At 56.5% G+C, this 22133-nt stretch overlaps 1 protein-coding gene and 1 pseudogene across 1 annotated transcript; one reads left to right on the forward strand and one right to left on the reverse strand.

Annotated features, from left to right (window-relative positions):
* Positions 1 to 9338: 9338 nt before the first annotated feature.
* On the forward strand, positions 9339 to 10481 carry LOC124525833 (cancer/testis antigen 1-like). The gene is made up of 3 exons (XM_047098421.1): positions 9339 to 9643; positions 9961 to 10089; positions 10340 to 10481. Exons 1-3 carry the CDS (start codon positions 9339 to 9341, stop codon positions 10476 to 10478), a joined length of 573 nt encoding a protein of 190 aa, XP_046954377.1. The 3' UTR covers positions 10479 to 10481.
* Positions 10482 to 12185: 1704 nt separating this feature from the next.
* Positions 12186 to 20603, reverse strand: LOC124525834 (cytochrome c oxidase subunit 4 isoform 1, mitochondrial-like; annotated as a pseudogene).
* Positions 20604 to 22133: the final 1530 nt, after the last annotated feature.

Raw genomic sequence — 22133 nt, forward strand, 5'->3', positions numbered from 1 at the left:
CCTTGCAGACACGGAAGTAGGCCAGCACCCAGCAGGCCGGCAGACACGGGGTCACCTCCCAGTTGAGGGCCCCTGGCACGTCCAGCCCCCCCGAGAGCCGCAAGACTTTGTTCCTGGGGGAGGGACAGCCCGTCAGGGCTGCCGCAGCAGACGGCAAAGCGACCGGGGAGCTGTCGCCGGGGCGGTGCTCCCCCGTGCCGCTGCCCTCGGGTCCAGCTGGGCCCCCCCTGGGCCCCCGGGCCCCCGGCCCAAGCCCGCAGCCATTGCGGTGTGGGAGGCGGGAGCCCGGGAGCCCCCGGCGGTGTCCCCTCCCCCAGGCTGGCAGGCACTAGGGGACTGACGGCGCCCGCGACCGAGAAATGGTGAGGGAGCCAGGCCCGTCCCTTCCAGCTCCCCTAGGGGCCGCGCGGGGCGTGCTCCCTGAGGACAGGCAGGGCCTGGGAGTGGCCCCTGCTCGGCAGGCATCCCGCGTCGGCCCCCCCGGCCCCCGGGGACGGGTCCCGGCACACGCAGACCCGAGCCGTACGGGGAGCCCACAGACAGCGACAGGCACGGTGCTGCCCAGAAGCGCCTGAGCGCGGCCCACGCCTCGATGCCCGGGACCCGGGCGGGCGGCGGTCAGCTGGCTGCTCGCACGTGCGCCCGGCTGGCGCCTGCGCAGACAGACACACGCTTGGGGGGAGGGGCGGGCCGGGCCGGAAACAGTCACGTGCCAGTGGCCTCACCAGAATGCTCTCGGGGACGAAGGAGCCCGACAGTGACGTCACGCGTCGAGGGGCGCAGCTTCCGGAACCAGCCTCCGTGTCCTCGGGGTCAGCGTCGACCGGATCCAGGCTCTGGGCCAACACAGCGAGGCCGGCTCCGTGGGGACCAGCTCCGCGGGGTCTGTCTGCGCAGGCGCCCTGGCCATCCCCGACAGCCTTGCGCGCCGAGGGGCCGGGCTTCGCGAGGCCTGCCAGGGGTCTCAGCGGTCCGCCGACAGTGGGCGCAGCGTAGCGGTGGGCTCTGAGGAGGCCGGTGCGGCGGCCGTGAGGGCCCCGGACGACGGCGCGGAGGAAGTGGCGGTCACGCGGGCTCCCGAGGGTGGCGCGGAGGACGCAGGGGCAGGCCCACAGGCCTCCGACGGAGGCACGGACGGCCACGACCCCCAGCTTAGCCCCCGAGGTCCCGGTTGCCAGGGCAACTGCAGCCGCCACGATGGCGAGGGTGGCCCTGGCAGCAAGGGAGCAGTGGTCGAGGGGGCCTGCGCCCTTCCCCTGGCCGAACGGGCCCCGAGGGCCCTGGCCCCCGGTGGAGACGCGGCGGCGGCGGCGGTGACCTCCTCAACACTGCTGGAGTTGTATCCTTTCCGTGGCGGGGTGGCTGGGGAACAGGGTGGCAGCCCGGGGACGGGACGGACGGGGGCGGGGGTGGGCAGCCTGGCGGGACAGGGACGGCCGGTGCCCGCGGGCCCCCAGGGTGGGGGAAGCGGCTCAGGGTGGGCAGAGGTGGCGGGAGGGAGCACGAGTGTCCCGGGGGTAGAAGCGGGCCTCTGAGTGGTCAGGAGGCTTCAGGCCATGGGAACTCCAGGAGCCCGTTGTGCCTTAACCGGGTGCCTCCCAGCAGGCTCACTGTGTCTTTCCGGTCGCCCCTGGAGGCAGAGATGGCCCGCAGGGCCCTGACTACACACGTCCAACGCCACCGAGGGTTGGCTCAGAAGGAGCTTTGCGTGAGGGGCAGCGCCCTGGCCGTGTGAGTCCTCCAACAAGAGTATGCGCGGGACGGGTGGGCGGTGGCGGCGGGTGGCGTGGTCGCATCTCTGCCTTCCAGTGCCGTCGTGGAGGCCCCGACGCACGCGTTAGGTGGAAGGCGGGGGGGTGGGGGAAGGGGCTGGTGCCCTGCACCTCCACAGCAGGTCTCCCCTTTAACCGGATTTCCCTCTTCCCTCACTTCTAGGAGATGGACTACTGAAGACCCCATGTGCTTCCGAGTTTCCGTCAACTCCTTCCTGGACCGGCTTCCCCTGGTGATACGAAACATTCACGCCTTGGGGTCCCGGCCTCCGCGACGCCTAGGCCCGGGAAAGGGGGCCGAGGCCTAACCTGGTAGCCCTCACTGGGCAAGGCACGGGGCGTTGACACTTGGCGTCCTGGCCACTTTATTGTCGGGGGTCTAACGTTCTGCAGGTCCGGGCCCCGGTGGCTCTTGGCCCACTTCAGTTCCTTCCCTGCGCCCGGAGGGACGGGCGCTTACGTGTTTGTTACTGCACAACGTGAAACTGAGCTACTCTTTTGTGTCCGAGTTTCTTCTCAGTTCCTGCGCCTCCACATTTTCTTACCTTTGTTCTGGTGTTGGAAGGGAGGTTCTGGGAATCGTCGTCCAGCAGCCCAAGCTTATCGAAGACGACTCAGGGAGAGGAAAATCAGGTCCTATATTCAGCGGTAAATACTGCTGATGTTTTGGAATACGTTCCTAGTTGTATTTACCCGTTAAATGGATAACAACGTATAACGTATGCATTTTCCAGTTTAGCGTTAACTTTTCTCCGGATCCTTTTTTTGTTTTGTTTTGTTTTGTTTTGTTTTTGTTTTTCCCCGTTGAACGTACTAGCTTTCCCACTCCCTAAAAACTCTTCAAAAACTGTTATCCACGAGACTCACAAATGTATTATTACATAATGTTGAGCAGTCGGGTCGTGTGAGTCAATGGGATTCTTGAACAGAAGTCTTTGTGCGAACAGTTACTTCCTTCAGATCGTTTCCAAGAGGTAGAATTCCCGCGTTCTATAGCTTCTCGGCACACAAGTGCTCTCCGGAAAAGGCACCCCGCCGCCAGAAGTCTGGTCTCCCCGCATCACCAACCAGTAGGGTGGCTTCCTACCGAAGTAGAAGACTCCTTTTGTACCAGGGAAATAAGCACGGAAACACTAGAATAGGAATTTTGGGGCTTACTGGCCTTGTTTCCGATGAGCAAGGGAGTGGTGCCACAAGTGGCTACGGGTTTGGGGGCGGGGTGGGGGGTGGTTAGCTCCCTCTGAGTAGCTTGTGTCTTGGAACCTCGCTAAACCGGAGTGCTAGCCTCACGAGGGTTCCCTCGGAGTTTCTACATGCATGGTCATGATCTCTGTAAGCAAACACGGTTTTGGTTCGTTCCTTTCCGGCCTTGCCGGGGCTACGGGGGCGGGGGGAGGGAACAGGCTGACACTGGACAGATGGGAAGCAAGAGCAGGAAGGCACATGGCAGAGAACCAAATCCTGGATCCAGCCATGCCTGAAGACAGAACTACCCGCCCCCCGCCCCCCGCCCCCGCCACGATCGTTCAGTTACACACATCCAGAAACTCTCCCTTTGGTTAAGCCAACATGAATCCTTTTTTTCTTTTCTTTTCTTTCTTTCTTTCTTTCTTTCTTTCTTTCTTTCTTTTTTCTTTCTTTCTTTCTTTCTTTCTTTCTTCTTTCTTTCTTCTTTCTCTTTTGTTTGAATGCTTTTATTTAGTGTTTGAGAGCAAGACAGAGACAGCGTGAGCGCGGAAGGGGCAGAGAGACAGAGAGGGAGACACAGAATCTGAGGCAGACTGCAGGCTCTGAGCTGTCGGCACAGAGCTCGACGCAGGGCTCAAACCCACGAACTGTGAGATCGTGACCTGAGCCGAAGTCAGACCCTCAACCGACTGAGCCACCCAGGCACCGCCGCCGTGAATACTTTTTATTGCTTTTCTTTTTGTCTTTCTTCACTTGCAACAGAAAAGTCTTGTCCTTTATTGACTTGAGGAACCGTAGGTTTTCTTGTCACTTCACCTGAGAACGTGGCTCTCCCTTCTTTTAACAGAGAAACTGGGCTCTTTAAGTTTACAAAGGCATTGGCTCCTAGCTGGTAGGCCTTCAAGCCGTATGGTGGTAGAGTCTTCTGTGGGTAAGAGTCCAGAGAGGGAGGGGAGGGACTGCAAGGGGCAGCTGGAGGAAAGGGACACAGAGAAGGGGCACTGGGACCCACCCTTTCCGGATAGGGCTCCCAAGACTGGCCCGGAATTGTGGGGCCAGATCGTCAAGAGACCGGAACTTAGTGTGAGCCTCCCTCCCTCTCCCAGCAAAGCCCAGAGTTAGGCCACCGCCCTGGCCCCACAGACGGACTGCTGAAGGTGCCGGGCGGCCTTAACACGTCAGTCAGGTCACAAAACAAGTCGATTCCAACGCGTCCCCGGGCTCCCCTCCCAGAGACGAGCCAGAGCCCTGCCCCGCACTTAGGCTTCCGACAGGAGGCGTCTCTGTCCAGAGCGGTGAGGACCTGGGGGAGGAGGGTCCCCCCAGAGCCGGGCTGGCGAGGAGGGGCCGCTCCCTCCGTGGCCAAGCCGTCCTCCCCTGCCTGAGCTCTTCTGTCCCTCCTGCGTCCACGCACCCCGCTCTCTGCGGGTCCCCGGCACGTGGGAAGGGCTGCAGCCCCCCACCTCTGCCCACGCTGCGACTTGGCCACCCCGAAGCCACCGCCTTCTCTGCTCGGCGGCCACAGTGCGGCCCTTCCCGGCAGTGGGCTGGACCCGCTGTCCCCAAACGCCCCGTCCCTTCCTGGCCCACACCCCATCTCCCCGTCCCCTACTGACCCGGAATCTGGACCCAACCTCCAGGTCCCCTCCTGACCCCCACCCCGCACCCAATTCCCCATCCTCTCCTGATCCGGAATCTGGACCCAACCTCCAGGTCCCCCCCTGACCCCACCCCACTCCCAATGTCGCCATCCCCTCCGGACCCCCATCTGCACCCCGCACCCGATCACCTTGTCCCATCCTGACCCCCACCCGACACCCGAATTTCCCGGCCCCTCCTGACCCCACCCTGCACCCAACATCCACGTCCCCTGCTGACCCCCACCCCGCACCCCAAATCCCCATCCACTCCCGATCCGGAATCTGCACCCAACCTCCAGATCCCACCTGACCCCCACCCTGAACCCAATCTCGCCATCCCCTCCTGACTCCCACTGACACCCCGCACCCGATCACCTGGTCCCTTCCTTACCCCCACCCGACACCCGAATTTCCCGGTCCGTCCTGACCCCACCCCGCACCCAAGCCCCATCCCCTCCTGAACCCCAACCCCACACCTGATCTCCCCATCTGCTACTGACCTGGAATCTGCACCCAACCTCTGCGTCCCCTCCTGACCCCCACTCCTGCCAAGCACCCGATCACTTCGTTCTCTCTTGTCCCCCACCGCCACCCTGCACCTGATTTCCCCGTCCCCTCCTGACTCTTACCCTGAATCCGATCTCCCTCTCACCCCCTGACCCCCCCCGCCACACCCCACCTCCCCATCCAATCCTGATCCCCACCCCTACCTGGCACCCGATCTCCATGACTCCTCCTCACACCCACCCCTCCACCCACCTTGCTGGACACTCGTGACTCCCACCCCACACCTGATATTCCTGTGTCCTCCTGACCCCCACCCTACCCCACATCCAATCTCCGCCATCCTCTTGACCCCCACTGCCCACTCAACCTCCACGCCCCACCTGGCCCCCACCCCACACCAAACCTCATCTTCCCTTCCTGACCCCCACCGCCACCCCGCACCCGATCACTTCGTCCCCTCCTGACCCCAACCCCATACCGCACCCGATGTCCCCATCCCTTCCTGACACCCACCCCGCACCAGACCTCCTTGTCTTCTCCTGACTCCCACCCGACCGAACCCCGAATTTCCCGGCCCCTCCTGACACCACCCCACACCCAACCTCCCATCCCTTCCTGACCCCCACCCTGCACCCCAATTCCCCATTGACTCCTGACCCAGAATCTGCACCCATCCTCCGCTTCCCCTCCTGACCCCTGTTCCTACCAAGCACCCGATCACTTTGTCCCCTAGAGTCCCCACCGCCAACCTGCACCCGACTTCCCCATCCCCTCCTGACACCCACCCCGCACCAGACCTCCTTGCCCTCCCTTGAGCCTTTTGATCCCTTCCTCTATACTAAAACGCGGTAGGTCCAGCATTTCTAATCTCTTCATGGTGAGCCGCCTTTAGGTCCATGTTGCAGCCAAACAAACAAACAAACCTTTAGAGACCTTTCTAATTCCTGGAGATGCAATATTAAATGAAGGATGTCTGCTTAGCGAGCCCACGTCAATAAATTTGGCCCAATCCAACTTTATGTCCCTTCCACCATTGTCCCACACCCTCAGTATCTATTCCCACACATGCTCCCCAGATTTCTGTCTGTATAAATTAGAAAAGTCAAGTCATTCTTTTGGAGTGGAACATACCTCCTCATGTGTCACGCTTTGTAACTCGCCTGTAGGGGCCTGCTGGGACTTGAGTCTACTTATAGGTCTAGAAGCAAAAAGGGGTGGTGGGGGTAGGTCCTGAAGAGAATCAGCATTATCTTGCATGGCAACTGCCTCGGGGAGGCCATTATGGTTTCCTTGGGCAATGTGTGGTTAATCCCCTCCGAGGCGGGTGGAGAGGCCCATACCACTGTGAGCTAGGAGGCTGCTGCCACTGGGGGTAAATAGGCCACTTCTTCTGGGGGTGGGGAGGCCATTTCCACTGGTAAAGAAGACTCATCAGAATTTAAGGGCTCAATGGGGCACCTGGGTGGCTCAGTTGGTTAAGCGTCCGACTTCGGCTCAGGTCATGATCTCGCAGTCCGTGGGTTTGAGCCCCTCATCAGGCTCCGTGCTGACAGCTCAGGGCCTGGAGCCTGCTTCGGATTCTGTCTCCCTCTCTCTCTGCCCCTCCCCCACTCACACTCTGTCATTCTCTCCCAAAAATAAATAAATAAATAAATAAATAAATAAACATTTTATTTATTTTTTATTTTTTTCAACGTTTATTTTATTTTTGGGACAGAGAGAGACAGAGCATGAACGGGGGAGGGGCAGAGAGAGAGGGAGACACAGAATCGGAAACAGGCTCCAGGCTCTGAGCCGTCAGCCCAGAGCCTGACGCGGGGCTCGAACTCACGGACCGCGAGATCGTGACCTGGCTGAAGTCAGACGCTTAACCGACTGCGCCACCCAGGCGCCCCGAAATAAACATTTTAAAAAAAGAATTTAGGGGCTCAATGCCCCCAGCCTCAGCAGTGTCTTCCCACATGTAGTCTCCGTCTCAACTTAGAGGATCCCATTGTTTCCCAATCAATGGCCTCAGTTTCACAGCGGGCACACTTCAAGTCTGGGAGTTCAACTTGCATTATAGTTCAGTTAGTTGCACTTAGGTTCTGCATTTGAATTTTCAGCAGTTTTGGCTCTGTGGCTAAAGAACGTTAGGATTTCTTAAAGGGCACACATAGAAGCCCCTAGGCCGGTGATGTGGTGTTTGAGCTGGGAATTCAAATCTCTGAGCTCATCCTTCCATTTAACCACGTTCCCAAACCACATTAGGAGCTACCAACCAATGTCATTATATTTGTGAGTTTTCCAAAGAGGTTCAAAAGTATCATAGAAGAGTCACCCAGCTCCTTGTTTCTTATAAGTAGTTGATTAGGAGTAGCCAGTGCATATATTTTGCATATCTCTATCAGCTTATGTCACAGGCTACCAGTGTTCTCTTTGCTACCAGAAACAGTCATGAGCATCTTTAAATCTAATCAGATTGGAGCCAATTCCAGAAACCTCAGAACCAATTCCGAGAACCCATCCTTAAAATTCTGTTCCTCTAGAACCACTCCTGGTACCAAATCTGTATTAGTCAGGGTTTTCCAGAGAAGCCAAACCAACAGATAATTCATTCATTCAGATTAGATGATAGATAGATAGATAGATAGATAGGATAGATGAGAATGGAAGCTGAGTGGTCCCATGACCTGCTGCCTGCAAGCTGAGCGGGAGACCCGGCAAAGCTGATGGTGTAATTCAGCCTGAGTCTGAAGGTCTGAGAACCAAGGGAGCTGGTAGCAGTGTAAATGCCAGTCCCAGGGGGCAGGACAAGGTGAGATGTGATGTCACAGCTCAACAGTGAGGCAGAGGAAAGGCCTGGGGGAGAGACCAAATTCCTCCTTCATTCCTCCACTTTTTGTTTCATTCAGGCTCTCAATGGATTGGACGATGCCTGCTCAACATTGGGGGTCTACTTTACTGAGTCCACAGATTCAAACGCTCATCCCAGCCGAAGTACCCTTGCAGACACACCCAGAAATAACGTTCTGTCAGGGTACCCTATGCCCAGGCAAGCTGATACATAGAATTAGCCATCGAACCCAGTGAATGAGCCGCTTTTAGGAGCATGACCTCAGCATGCACATAGTCACCACTCTTTTTTTTTTTTTTTTTTTTTTTTTTATTTATTTTTTTTGGGACAGAGAGAGACAGAGCATGAATGGGGGAGGGGCAGAGAGAGAGGGAGACACAGAATCGGAAACAGGCTCCAGGCTCTGAGCCATCAGCCCAGAGCCCGACGCGGGGCTCGAACTCCCGGACCGCGAGATCGTGACCTGGCTGAAGTCGGACGCTCAACCGACTGCGCCACCCAGGCGCCCCAGTCACCACTCTTTGACACAGGTGACTGCCCAGGGGGACTGTGTATTGCACAGAGTATCTGCCTTTCTCTCTATAGAATGGGGGCCAAAAACGTAAGTGACAAAGAAACCATCGATAACCGACTATGTCAAAATTTAAAAGTTTTGTTCTGCAAACAGTACCAATCAAGAAAGTGAGAAGACAACCCATAAAATGGGCGACTGTATTTTAAAGTCATGTGTTTGATAAGGGACTTCTATCCAGAACGTATCAATAGCTCTCGCAAGCGAGGAATGCCGTTATTCTTAGAAACGGGAAAGTTTGAGAGTGGCAGACACTTTGTAAAACGATCCAACTTCCCTCAGCTTGCCACCCTCCACCCGCCATGTATCGATGGGGCAATTGAGACGCACCGAGGGACCACAGGGATACCGGCAGATTCTTTCCCTCAGTGCACACTTCTCCAAGTCCTAACCATGGTGGCCAGCGTCCCCACAAAGCTAAGGCAGCCACGTCTTGACCGCATTACCCGCGCCACATTTGCCCCTTTTTCTGTCCCCCTTTGTCTGGCGTCACTCCACCTTCGGCCAACCCCACGCTCCTACTCTAACCCTCCGTCCAGAATAGGAGGGGCCTGTTTGCACAGGCGCGCGAGGGAGACTGAGTTGCGTCGCGTACTAGGGGCGGGGCTTCGTCAGGGAGCCCTGGCTCTCCAGCGCTGCCGACGGGGTCTCCCTGGCGGCCCGTGGGCAGCCGGGCCAGCTTGGCGGGAACCAATCACATGCCGGAAACCTCACCAGAGGTCTGTCTGCGCAGGCGCCCTGGGCCTCCCCAGCAGCCTTGCGCACGGAGGGGCGGAGCTTCGTGAAGCAGTCTCAGCGCCTCAGCGGTCGGCGGGGCGCGCGGTATGGCGGCGGCCTCTGAGCGGGTGGGTGTGGGGGCCCTGCAGGCCCCGGGCGACGGTGCGGGCGGTGCGGACGGCGCGGACGGCGCGCAGATCCTGGACGACGGCGCCGGTGGTGCGACGGGTAGTGCTGGCTCGTCCAGTGGCCCCGGAAATCCCGGAGGCCGGGACGGCACCGCGACGTCGGGCACCGTGGCTGGGGAAGCTCCCCAGGTCGAGGGGGCATCGCCCGCCCCAAGGCAGGGGGGAGAGGCTTCGGCCTCGGCCTCGGCCTCCGGGGATGCCTCAGAAAAGCAAGTGTTGGAATTGTATCCTTTCCAAGGAGCTCCCGAGGTCGGGGGGCAGTGGGGAATGGCCGGGAGGGGAGGCAGGTGGGGGCCCCGGTGGATGGGCGGGAGAGGTTTCGGGGACTTGCGGGGGCACAGAAGGGAAGTGGGGGGGGTGGTGGGGCCGAGGGAGGCTGGAGGAAGCAGCTGGGGGTGCCGTGATGCACGTTTCCTGAAGGGGCGGCCGAGGTGGTCTTGGGTGGCCCTAAGGGCGGTCTGGGGGAAGGCGGGCCTCCGATGGGCAAGGAAGCCTCCTCCATGAGGTCCACCCAGATATGCCTTAACCGAATGTCCACCAGTGCCCTCACGGTGCCTTTCCTGTGTTACGTGGATGCGGAGCTGACCCACCAGTACCTGACCTCGGGTGCCGAATGCTACCACGAAGCGGTTCACACGGAGCTCACGGTGATTGGCAGTGACTTGTTTATGTAAGTTCTAGAAGGGGCTGGCGGGAGGCAGTGGGGAGCTGAGGTAACCTCTGCCCGACGGACACTTCGGTTGGAGATGTGCACACACCAAGGGCTTGGTCTAAGGAGGCACATGGGGCCCCGGGTCTGTGGCAGCCTCAGGGGTTGCTCTAAGGGAGACACGGAGGAGTAACCTTGAGGGGGGAGATTGGAGTGAGGAGGGCCAGGAGTTCTCAAATCTAAAGTGATTTCCTTTTCCCCTTACTTTTAGCCGACTAACTGCTGAAGACCCTGTCCTCCTGCAGATTTCCACCGCCTCCTTGCTCAACCAGCTTTCCATGGTGGTGCAGACCATGCAGCACTTGGTGCCCGCGATTTTTTCTAGGCCTCGGCCTGGAAAAGGGGGCTGAGTCCATGACAGTATCCAGTGGAAGGCCATGTGCCCTTCCCCAGGGGCATGACCTTTGCAGTAGTTGCCACTTTATTTCTGGGGCTTGGTTATTTGCCTGTACTGGCCCTTGGGTGCTCTGTGCCCACTTGTTTTGGTTGCTGCTTAAAGAATACAGATAATAAAACTGAGTTAACGTTCCGTATCTGAGTTTCTTTTCAGCACCCAGATTTTCTTCCATGTGTCCTCAGGTTGGAGGGGAGGTTCTGGTTCTAGTACTCTAGTACAAGGCGATCGAATACAATTGACGAAATGAAAGGAAATTAAGATTGCTTGGGTCCTGTCATTCAACATTGACTACTGTCAGGATTTCAGAATACTCTCGTAGCTGTAGGGTTGTAGGAATACGTTAAATGTATGACAATCATAGCAAGGAGTAAGCCTTTTTCAAGTTTAGCATCAGTTTTTAATTCCTGAAACATTTTTGGGCTTACCCTCTGTCTAAAACTTCTTCAAAAATATCTTATTGCATGGATACGTACAAGACGTATTATGATGCATTTGTTCAGCACTTCAGTTCTTCGCAACTTTTTTCCTATTACACATAATGTTTCGGTGGGATTCTTGTGTATAAGTCTCTGCGTGAGTGGCTGTTTTCTTAAGATGGATTCCAAGAGGCAGATCTAGCATACAGAGTGGCTCTCCAGAAAATGTGCCAGAATTCTGGCACCAGCAGAATGGTGGTTTCCCCACATCCCTGTCGTGGCTGGATCTGTTTTCTGCCACAAGAAGAAACTCAGTTTGGGTGCAGCCACTCTGGAAAACAGTGTGGAGGTTCCTCAGAAAATTAAAAATAGACCTACCCTATGACCCAGCAGTAGCACTGCTAAGAATTTACCCAAGGGATAGGGGAGTACTGATGCATAGGGGCCCTTGTACCCCAATGTTTATGGCAGCACTCTCAACAATAGCCAAATTATGGAAAGAGCCTAAATGTCCACCAACGGATGAATGGATAAAGAAATTGTGGTTTGTATACACAATGGAGTACTACGTGGCAATGAGAAAGAATGAAATATGGCCCTTTGTAGCAACGTGGATGGGACTGGAGAGTGTGATGCTAAGTGAAATAAGCCATACAGAGAAAGACAGTTACCATATGGTTTCACGCTTATGTGGATCCTGAGAAACTTAACAGGAACCCATAGGGGAGGGGAAGGAAAAAAAAAAAAAGAGGTTAGAGTGGGAGAGAGCCAAAGCATAAGAGACTGTTAAAAACTGAGAACAAACTGAGGGTTGATGGGGGGTGGGAGGGAGGGGCGGGCGGGTGATGGGTATTGAGGAGGGCACCTTTTGGGATGAGCACTGGGTGTTGTATGGAAACCAATTTGACAATAAATTTCATATATTAAAAAAACCAAAGTAAATAAATAAATAAATAAATAAAACTCAATTTGCATGAGCAAAGAACTTAGAAACACTAGAATAAGGACGTTGTGCTTTCCTGGCCTTGTTTCCAATCAGAGAAGACAAGTTCTGGGACGATTGGTCGGTCGGGGTGAGTGAGGCAGAGAGAGAGGCAGTGTAGCATAGTTTGGGGGAAATATTTTTTGTCACGTAAACTGCTCACCTGTTAGCATCGGTGCTGCGACACAACAGTTCCCAGCAAGTACACCGAGCTGCGTGGAGGTTGCAGGACAAGGCGAGGCTCACGTGGCCGGGTGGCGGGCTACTGTTTCTTCCACTCGTTTTTGTCGTAGTCCCGCTTGACTGAGAAGCCCTGGATTGGGCTGGCCTTCCAAGTCGAGCATCCTCTCGGTCTGCTTGGCCACCCACTCCTCTTCAGAGGCTGCGGGATGGGGCCGTACACGCAGTGCTTCTCCCAGATCAGAACGAGAGCAGTGGCTGATGGGAGAACATGGTGGTGCCTACAACCATCTTCTGCTTGTTTGTGCTCCTGTTCGTTTCAGCCAAGCTCTCGTTGAAGTGAATGTGGCACGATTCAGCTTTTTCATCAGTGGAGAGGATGCTGCAGGAAGGCCTCTTCTCTTTCAAGGCCTTCTGGCTGGCGGACGTTGTCGATGTGGGCCACAGCAGGCAGGGGATAGTCACGCCATTCGACATAACTCGAGAGAGCGTAGTTTTCACTCTTCATGATGCTTCCACGTGCTCCAACACTGAGGTGGAAATTCCTCACTTGCCAATTAGGCGAACCACTCTGGTAGCCAGAATTCTGCCACTAGTGCCTGCTGCGATTGTGGTGAGCACCCTGGGAAAATAGAATGAAATCAAAATCTTCTGTGTGCAGGCGCTATGCTATGCTCCCGACCCACATCGTCATGTGTAATTCTCAGGACAGCCTGGTGAGCTGGGTACTGTCGTCTCTACACCGGTTCTAGGCGAAGAATGGAGGCTGACAGAGGCCGGGTCTGTTTGATTCAAGCACCTACTGTCTTAGCCACACTATCCCTCCAACCTCAGCACGGTTGAGTGGAGCCACCAGGAGACTGGGAGAGTGTTTTTCCTTCTTACGGCCCCAGGGAACATCCATGTGACTAATGAAAAATGCAGAAATGGGCAAATGCAGGCAAAGTAGGTAAGAATTGAGGAGAACGTGGGGCGCCTGGGTGACTCAGTCTGTTAAGCGGCTGACTTTGGCTCAGGTCACGATCTCACAGTTAGTGAGTTGCAGCGCCTTGTCGGGCTCTGTGCTGACAGCTCAGAGGCTGGAGCCTGCTTCAGATTCTATGTCTCCCTCTGCCTCTCTGCCCCTCCCCTGCTCACGCTCTGTCTCTCTGTCTCTCTCTCTCAAAAATAAACAAGCATTTAAAAAAAAATTAGAAAGAATTGAGGAGAACATAAGGTTGATAAGAATCCCAATCCTGGCTTTGCAGTGGCTTCTCTATGCTCCCAGGTCCTTTTGTACCTTGAAATCTTCATTTGGCCCTCTTTGAAATGGAGGGCACAATGGGGGTACCTGTTTCCCTCTTCCCCCTGCCCTCTTCCCTCGACTATGAAGAGGGCTCTTCTCAGGCATTTTTCCTAGCTGAGAAAAAAAAAATAGAGCCAAATCATCTGCCAACCCAGAAGAAGTCTCCACAATTGTGGAAGCAAAACAGTTTTCTCACTGAGTAGGCATTGCACCAGAATGTGATGCGCATCACAGGCAATCTGCTAAGAGATTCCAAAGACAGGGAGCTTTCACCCTTTTGTATAGGTAAGCGGGTGGAGCTCATCACGTGTTCTCAACATCCACCATAAGTAGACCTCAAGTAAGAGGACGTGACGCCACCAGGCCCCGCGCATAGTCCATCCTGAATTTCCCTGGGAACTGGGGTGGCCGTGTGTATTAGGTCGTGGCTGTTTCAGACGGTGCGTTTGTGTTCCCTCCCCCACATTAATATGCTGAAGCCCTAAACCCCAGTGTGGCTGTACTCGGAGATGGGACCTTTGAGGAAGTGAGTTTAAATGAGGTCATAAGAATGGGGCTCTGGTCCAATAAGAGTGGTGTCCTTATAAGAGAGACACCAGAGAGCACCCCCGTCTTCCTCTTCCTCCCTCCCCGCCCCTACTCCCCCGCTCTCTCCTCACCTGCACTGAGGAGAGGCCATGTGAGGACAGAGGAGAAGGCGGACCTCTACAAGCAAGGAAGCAAATTCTCACCAGAAGCTGAATTTGCTGGCACCTTGATCATGAACTTCTAGCATCCAGAACTGTGAGGAAATAAATTCCTGCTGTGTAAGCCACCCAGTGTGAGGTACTTTGCTATAGCAGCTTGAGCAGACTAATACAATTAATCGGCTTTATCCAAGGAAAAAATAAGCTTTTTCATATCTTCATGACAGGAGCTAGTTTTGCAACTTGGAGCAAGGTGCCTACTGAAGTTAGGCTTCTACCCTCCCACAGAAACTGAAGATCGGGACACAATCTTGCTTGATGTTTACATTCCAAAGAGATGTTTCCCAGGTCCTTGAAGAACACATTCCTGGGTTATAAAGATGGCAAGGGGCTCTTTTAGCCTTTTTTTCCTTAAATTTATTTATTTATTTATTCATTTCTTTATTCAGGGAAGGAGTGGGGGAGGGGCAGAGAGAAAGGGAGACAGAGGGTCTGAAGCGTGCTTTGTGCTGACAGCACGGAGCCCGATGCAGGGCTCAAAGTCATGAGCCGTGAGATCATGACCTGAGCTCAAGTCGGATACTCAAGCACTGAGCCACCCAGGCGCCTCTACCCTTTAAAAATACTACCTATTTTCAAAGAAGCAAAGAAAGAACTTACAAGTCGTGTAAAGTAAATGCTTCAAGGAAGGGGAGGGGACCATCTCTTCCCATATTTTCAACAGGGAGAATGAAGCCTTTTACTTTATTCTTTTTTAATAAGCTCTATGGCCAATGTGGGGCTCTAACTCATGACCCCGAGATCAAAAGTCACATGTTCTATGGACCGAGCCAGCCAGGTGCCCCTAAGCCTCTTATTTCTAATGTGTACATGTTCTTAAAGCAGCTCTCTCTAAAATATGCTGAATCCTGAAAACTTGCTAAGGTCCCTGATTAGTCTGACAGCTCTTTTGTAGACGCCACTAGATTTTCTATATACGTAATCGTGTCTGAGAATGAGGGCGGTTTTTCTTCTTTCTTGCCAATCTGGATGCCTGTTATTGCTTGATTTGTCTTCTCATCACGGGTTGGATCCTCCTGCTTCTCTGCATGCCTGGTAATGTTGGGCTGGATGCCAGACAGTGTGATTTTTCCTTGGGTTCTGGATGTCTTTGTATTCCTGTTTTATTATTTATTTATTTATTTATTATTTATTTATTTTTTCAACGTTTATTTATTTTCGGGACAGAGGGAGACAGAGCATGAACGGGCGAGGGGCAGAGAGAGAGGGAGACACAGAATCGGAAACAGGCTCCAGGCTCTGAGCCATCAGCCCAGAGCCCGACGCGGGGCTCGAACTCCCGGACCGCGAGATCGTGACCTGAGCTGAAGTCGGACGCTTAACCGACTGCGCCACCCAGGCGCCCCTGTATTCCTGTTTTAAAGGTTAGAATTTTCTCTTTTTATTTTGGAGACAGAGAGAGCGGGGGAGAGGGGCAGAGGGTGAGAGAGAGAATCTTGAGCAGGCTCCACGCTCAGCACAGAACCCGACTCCGGGCTCGAACCCACGACCCTGGAGCCATGACCTGAGCCAAAATCGAGAGTCAGACGCTCAACCAACTGAGCCACCCAGGTGTCCTTGGATGTCTTTGTATTCCTAAACATAGTCATGAGCTTTGCTCAGGGATGCTGTTAAGTGAGTGGGAAAAGATTGATCCTTTTGAGTCTTGGCTTTGAAGATTTGCTGCGTGGGACCAGAACAGCTCAGTGGAGGATTCGTTTTTCCCGCTACACTACTGAGGCAAGACCCTTCTGAGTGCCCTGCCCAAGGCCTCCAGAATTACGAGGTCTGTCCTCCCTGCCAGTGGGATTAGCCACCAGTCTCTGTCCTGCTTGAGGGGTCGGCACAATTACCTTTCCTCCTTTAAGATGGTTCTTTCTCTGGCTTCACATGGTTTGCTCACACACTTGTGCTGATCAGCGGTGTGCTGCACACTCCAGCAGGACCCTCTGTGTATACGTGGGCATCTCACCAATGAGCACTTCCCTTCCCACTTAGAGCTGCGTTTTGTCTCTTAGAACCAAAGTACTCCAACTCATACAGATGAGAACGGTCAGTGGGTTTCAAGCAACAGACTCAGGAAACGCGGGGTGATTTGGGTGACCCGCAACGACTTACTGGGTGAAGCTGGGGGAGGCCAACAGACTCCCATTCACATCGCAGGACAGGGAAGCAGAGAACCCAACTGTCACCAGTGCGCAAGCTGGACCGTGTGTTCTCCGAAGGCAAACTCTAGGTAGAGTTTGGGTACACGCTGCCGGGAAACCATTTTTAAAGGTGACCACGTGGTACACGGTCACGTCTGATGGTCTCGGGTAACCCAGAGCCTGGGAACCACTACTCCAATCTTGACATGATTGCGTCCAGACCCAGAAGGAACCTTCCGGCCTCTCTCTGACCTTGCTGGTGGGGTCCCTTAGCGCAGGCAGCCAAAGTGTGGAGACGTCAAGAAAACCCGCCTCAGAAAAGGTCCTGAGAGTTGTTGTTACATTGCCATTGCAATGGTAGCTGGGTCTCCAACCTCCCCGCGTCTCTGTCCTTAATGCAAGAGCGCCAAAGAGTGGCTTCCTCGCAGTTGTCGCGAGGATATCTGACATTGTTGGGAAGACTTGGAGAACCACAAGTCCCTCTGAAATGTCACCCGGCTGACTGACACTTCTGTGAGCTTGCCTCCTGGCATTCCAGAAGAAACCAATTTCCTCTGCTTGGGAGAGTTTCTCTATGTCTCCTCTGTCCTTTTTCCTCTCTTCCTCCCTCCCTTCTCTTCTACTCACTCTCCCCCTCCTCCTCCTCCTCCTCCTTTTCCTCTCCCCTCCTCTCTCTTTCCTCCCTTCACTCCCAATGTTCCAGACCATGTCCTTCAGATCATTGCCCTAGACAGGCCATCCTGTACCACCCAACCTAAATTAGCTGGAACAACAAAAGTGCAAGATTAAACTGAAGGGGGGTTTAGAATTTGCTGAAGATTTCAGCATTTCACCTCAAGGGAGAAATACAGATTATTCGCTAAGTGGTTTGGGACACCTTGACTAAAACTTTTTGGAAAGAAAACAAACTTACATACCAATGTTCTTTCTCACGAAAATTACCTCCCAGGATGTTAAAGTTTTAAAGTACTAGAAGATGTTCTCAGTGAATATTTTTGTAATTTTATGCTGAGGAGGGCCTTTCATAGGAAATGCAAACCGCAAATTATACTGAAACAATGGATCACATAAACAAAAAAATTTTAAGCCACTCTATACCAAAAGACCAGGAGCAAAGATAAAATGAAGAAATGGCAAGGAAAGGTATTTTCCAATTATAACAAAACTTTGATATTCTAAACAAGTTAAAAAAAAAAGTATTTATTAACAACAGTGGACCAAGGCATATTTAAGTCTTCTTTACAGGTTTCTGTAGCTTCTCTTAGGCTATTTCACTCAGTACTATTATTGTTATGGTTAAACATAACAAGAGTGCAAGAGTGGACATCATTTTTTGCGTGTTAAATTTGAGTTATCTTACTCAAATGTGAATAGAGATGTCTACTTGGCAGCTGGATACAGGAGTCTGCAGTGTGGGCAAATGTCTGCGATGAAGATACAAATCGGGGACCCAGGACACGGCCCAGAGAGCCCCGAGCCTGCACGAGCTCGCCACGGGCAGCCGAGAGCCGGTATAGGGGGACAAGTGGCCCACGCACCGAGCCCTGGGGTCCTGGGACACTCCGAGGTGGCAGAGCAGAGAGCGAGCCGGCGGCAGAGACTGAGGAGGGGAGGGAGGGACCCTAAGACTGCAGGGTGGCCTCCTGGAACAGGAGTGAGCCTTGCACGCCCGCACACACACCTACCCACCCACCCACACACACACACACACACACACACAGGGGGCAGGAAGGAGGTGGTCAGGAGGGAAGAGAGAGTGATCCTCTCCCCGGGGTGCTGCTGATGGTCAAGGGCGATGAGGCCCTAGAATGCTCACTGTGTTTGACAGCGAGATCCTGGAGACCTGCAAAGACAGGGTCGGGTGTGGGGTGAGGGTCAGGAGGGGTCGAGGAAGTCAGGTGCAGGGTGGGAGTTGGGAGGGGACAGGGAGATGGGATGTGAGGTGTGGTTCCGGAGGGGACGGGGAGACCAGGTGCGAGGTGGAGTCAGGAGGCGATGAGGAGATGGGGTACGGGGTGCAGGGTGGGGGTCAGGAGGAGACGGGAAGATTTGGCAAGGGGTGCGGGCTGGAGGTCTGGAGGGGATAAGGAACTCGGGTGCGGGGTGGGGGGGTGTGTCAGGAGGACACAGGAATGTCAGGTGCGGGGTGGCAGTCGGGAGGGGACCAGGAAGTTGGGTGGGGGGTGGGGGTCAGGAGGAGTCAGGGAGATCGGGTGCTCGGTAGGGTTGGGGGTCAGGAGTGGATGAGGAGGTCAGGGGAGGAGTAGGGGTCAGGACGGGACAGGGAGGTCGGGTATGGGATGAGGGTCAGGAAGGGATGGGAGGTTGGGTGCAGAGTGTGCAGAGTGGGGGTCAGGTGGGAACTGGAGGTTGGGTGCAGATTCCGGATCGGGAGTGGATGGGGATTTGGGGTGTGGGGTGGGGGCCAGGTGGGGCGTGGAGGTTGAGTGGGCAGTGGGGGTCAAGAGGATGGCGGAGGTTGGATGTGGGGTAGGGTGGGGGTCAGGAGGACACAGGAATATCAGGTGTGGGGTGGGAGTCATGAGTGTCCAGCAAGGTGGGTGGAGGGGTGGGTGTGAGGAGGAGTCATGGAGATCGGGTGCCAGGTAGGGGTGGGGATCAGGATTGGATGGGGAGGTGGGGTGTGGCGGGGGGGGTCAGGGGGTGAGAGGGAGATCGGATTCAGGGTAAGAGTCAGGAGGGGACGGGGAAATCAGGTGCAGGGTGGCGGTGGGGGACAAGAGAGAATGAAGTGATCGGGTGCTTGGCAGGAGTGGGGGTCAGGAGGGGACGCAGAGGTTGGGTGCAGATTCCAGGTCAGTAGCAGATGGGGAGATCAGGTGTGGGGTTGGGGTTCAGGAGGGGATGGGGCTTGGGTGCGGGGTGGGGTCAGGACGGACCGGGAAATTCGGGTGTCGGGTGGGGGTAAGGAAGGGACCAGGTGATCGGGTGCGGGGTGTCAGTGGGAGTCAGGAGGGGATGGCGAGATTGGGCGCAGGGTGGGGGTCAGGTGGGATCTGGAGGTTGGGTGCAGATTCCGGATCGGGAGTGGATGGGGATTTGGGGTGCGGGGTGGGGGTCAGCAGGGGACGTGGATGTTGGGTGCAGGGTGGGGTCAGGAGGGGCCGGGAAATTCGGGTGTCGGGTGGGGGTCAGGATGGGACAAGGTGATCGGGTGCGGGGTGCAGATGGGGGTCCGGAGGGGATGGCGACATTGGGAGTGGGGTGGGGTCAGGGGGGGACCTGGAGGTTGGGTCCAGATTCCGGATCAGGAGAGGATGGGGAATTGGGTGCGGGGTGGGGGTCAGGAGGGGACCTGGAGGTTGGGTCCAGATTCCGGGTCAGTAGGGGACGGGGAGATGGGGTGTGGGCCAGGAAGGGACGGGGCGTTTGGGGACAGCGGGTCCAGCCCACTGCCGGGAAGGGCCGCACTGTGGCCGCCGAGCAGAGAAGGCGGTGGCTTCGGGGTGGCCAAGTCGTCGCAGCGTGGGCAGAGGTGGGGGGCTGCAGCCCTTCCCACGTGCCGGGGACCCGCAGAGAGCGGGGCGCGTGGACGCAGGAGGGACAGAAGAGCTCAGGCAGGGGAGGACGGCTTGGCCACGGAGGGAGCGGCCCCTCCTCGCCAGCCCGGCTCCGGGGGGACCCTCCTCCCCCAGGTCCTCACCGCTCTGGACAGAGACGCCTCCTGTCGGAAGCCTAAGTTGGGCCAAAACCTGGAACAGACCATCAGCCTCGTGTCCGGCAACAGCTAAGGGTGGCGGAACCGGCGAGGAGGGGGCGTCCCAGGCCTGAGGTGACCTCGGGGCCGAGCCCTGGATCGGGTGGCACGGGGGCGGCGATGGGGTGGTCACCGGTCTCTCGTGCCCTGCGCACACCCCGGCCCCCTTCATTAGTGCCTTTCTTTGGGCCCTGCGTGGGGGCGGTGGTGACAGGACCAAGGGTCCTGACCCTGGCAGCAGCAATATCCCCGCCCTCCTACCCTCGTGCCCCCGGGTCGTGCCAGCCCCTGCCCCCTCTTCCTGTTTATACCCCCAACCACCTATTTATTTAATTTATCCGCCCCTCACCGTGTCCGTCTGTCACCACGTGCCCCTTCTCTGGGATGTGGACAACCTCACGCCCCTTGTGTCCTTGGGTCGTCCTGGCTCCCTGGTGGCACGGTCAGCCTCGGCCTCGCCTCTGGCACCTGCCCCTGGCCGTGGCCGGCCCCGCCGGGTCCGAGCAGGGGCCCCCGACACCAGCAGCACTTGATGGCGAGGAGGGGGGCGCCCAGGGTGAGGCGGCGAAGCCATCCCCAGACTGTGGCTGCGCCCGGGGGTCTCCCCGCGGCTGGGTCCCGGCATCCCCTCCGGACTTCTCGGGGGTCGGACCGTACCTTTCTCGGGCGCCCTGTCCCCGGCACCTGGGGAGCTATGAGCGGGTTCGTGCCAGGGCCCCACGTGGGCCTGGGGGCTCTGGAAGTCTCCTTCTCCAGGCCCGAGCGCCCAGCTTCCTCGGCGTGGTGCCCGCTCAGCCCGGACCCCTCACCCCCGCTGCCCTGTCCTGCGCCCGCCCCGAGTGGCCGAGGCGGCAGTGCCTTACCCCTCTGTTCCCTCTTCCCCCTCCGAGGGATCTGGCCCCGGCGCGTGGTCCCGGAAACCCAGCTGTCCCCTCTGTTTTGGCATGAGCTTCTTTGTCGTTGTTCCTGGAACCTTGTTTCTGAATTAAACGTCGGGAAAACGGTGGCAGTGTGTGGCAGGTGGGTGGTCGGCGAGCAGGGAAGCAGGTGGGGAGGCTGTTGGACTCTGGAGGAGCTGGGCTCCCTTTATGGGAGGAAGGGTGACCCGTTGCAGGGGTCCCGCGCATCTGAGGAGGTCCAGGGCCACGTCCGATCCGTGCCAGCAAACCCCGGTGGCTCTCCCGTCAAGATCCAGCCGGAACCCGTTCCCTTCTCCCCACCTCCACTGGCCGCAGCCTGGGGGTCTCTCGCCTGCGTGCCAGTCTCCCCACTTCTGTCCTGCCTGCCCTCGTCCCCTTGCCAGCGCAGCAGGCACTGGGAACCTGGTAAGACGTAAGCTGCATCCCGTCCCGCTCCGTTCAAGACTCCCTAGGGTCATCGACAGCACCCAAGCTCCTTCGTGTCCCACGACGCTTTACTGCCGCAGGTGCACCTCCGTGCTGACGGGCCCACCTGCTTCTTACCCCCCGACACCTGTGAAAGTAATGCAGGTGGGGAGAGCGTGGGACGCAACCTTAAGGAGAGCGGCCAGGAATGCTATTTGAGTGGGCCAGATGGAACCCCGGGGGACGAGAGGTCCAGGCAGGGAAGAGGCAGTGCAAGGGTCCTGAGGCAGGCCTGGGCCTGGTGTGTGTGTTTCAGAGAAGGGAGGAGGCCAGTGTGGCTGGATCCGAGTGAGCAAGGTGGAGAGGGGAGGGAAGGAGGCCGTGGAAGATGCGGGCCGGATCACATCTGACGCCGCGGGGCCGCGGGGCAGGGCTCTGGCTCGTCTCTGGGAGGGGAGCCCGGGGACGCGTTGGAATCGACTTGTTTTGTGACCTGACTGACGTGTTAAGGCCGCCCGGCACCTTCAGCAGTGCGTCTGTGGGGCCAGGGCGGTGGCCTAACTCTGGGCTTTGCTGGGAGAGGGAGGGAGGCTCACACTAAGTTCCGGTCTCTTGACGATCTGGCCCCACAATTCCGGGCCAGTCTTGGGAGCCCTATCCGGAAAGGGTGGGTCCCAGTGCCCCTTCTCTGTGTCCCTTTCCTCCAGCTGCCCCTTGCAGTCCCTCCCCTCCCTCTCTGGACTCTTACCCACAGAAGACTCTACCACCATACGGCTTGAAGGCCTACCAGCTAGGAGCCAATGCCTTTGTAAACTTAAAGAGCCCAGTTT

The sequence above is a fragment of the Lynx rufus genome, unplaced genomic scaffold (assembly GCF_022079265.1).
Source record: "Lynx rufus isolate CCGP_SWC_20201006 ecotype Redwood Valley unplaced genomic scaffold, mLynRuf1.p SCAF_49, whole genome shotgun sequence".
NCBI classification, from domain to species: domain Eukaryota; kingdom Metazoa; phylum Chordata; class Mammalia; order Carnivora; family Felidae; genus Lynx; species Lynx rufus.

Coding starts and splice junctions, on each gene's coding strand:
- LOC124525833 (XM_047098421.1), top strand. CDS start 9,339: ATGGCGGCGGCCTCTGAGCGGGTGGGTGTGGGGGCCCTGCAGGCCCCG. Junction 9,644..9,960: donor GAAAAGCAAGTGTTGGAATT/GTATCCTTTCCA, acceptor AATGTCCACCAG/TGCCCTCACGGTGCCTTTCC. Junction 10,090..10,339: donor ATTGGCAGTGACTTGTTTAT/GTAAGTTCTAGA, acceptor CCTTACTTTTAG/CCGACTAACTGCTGAAGACC.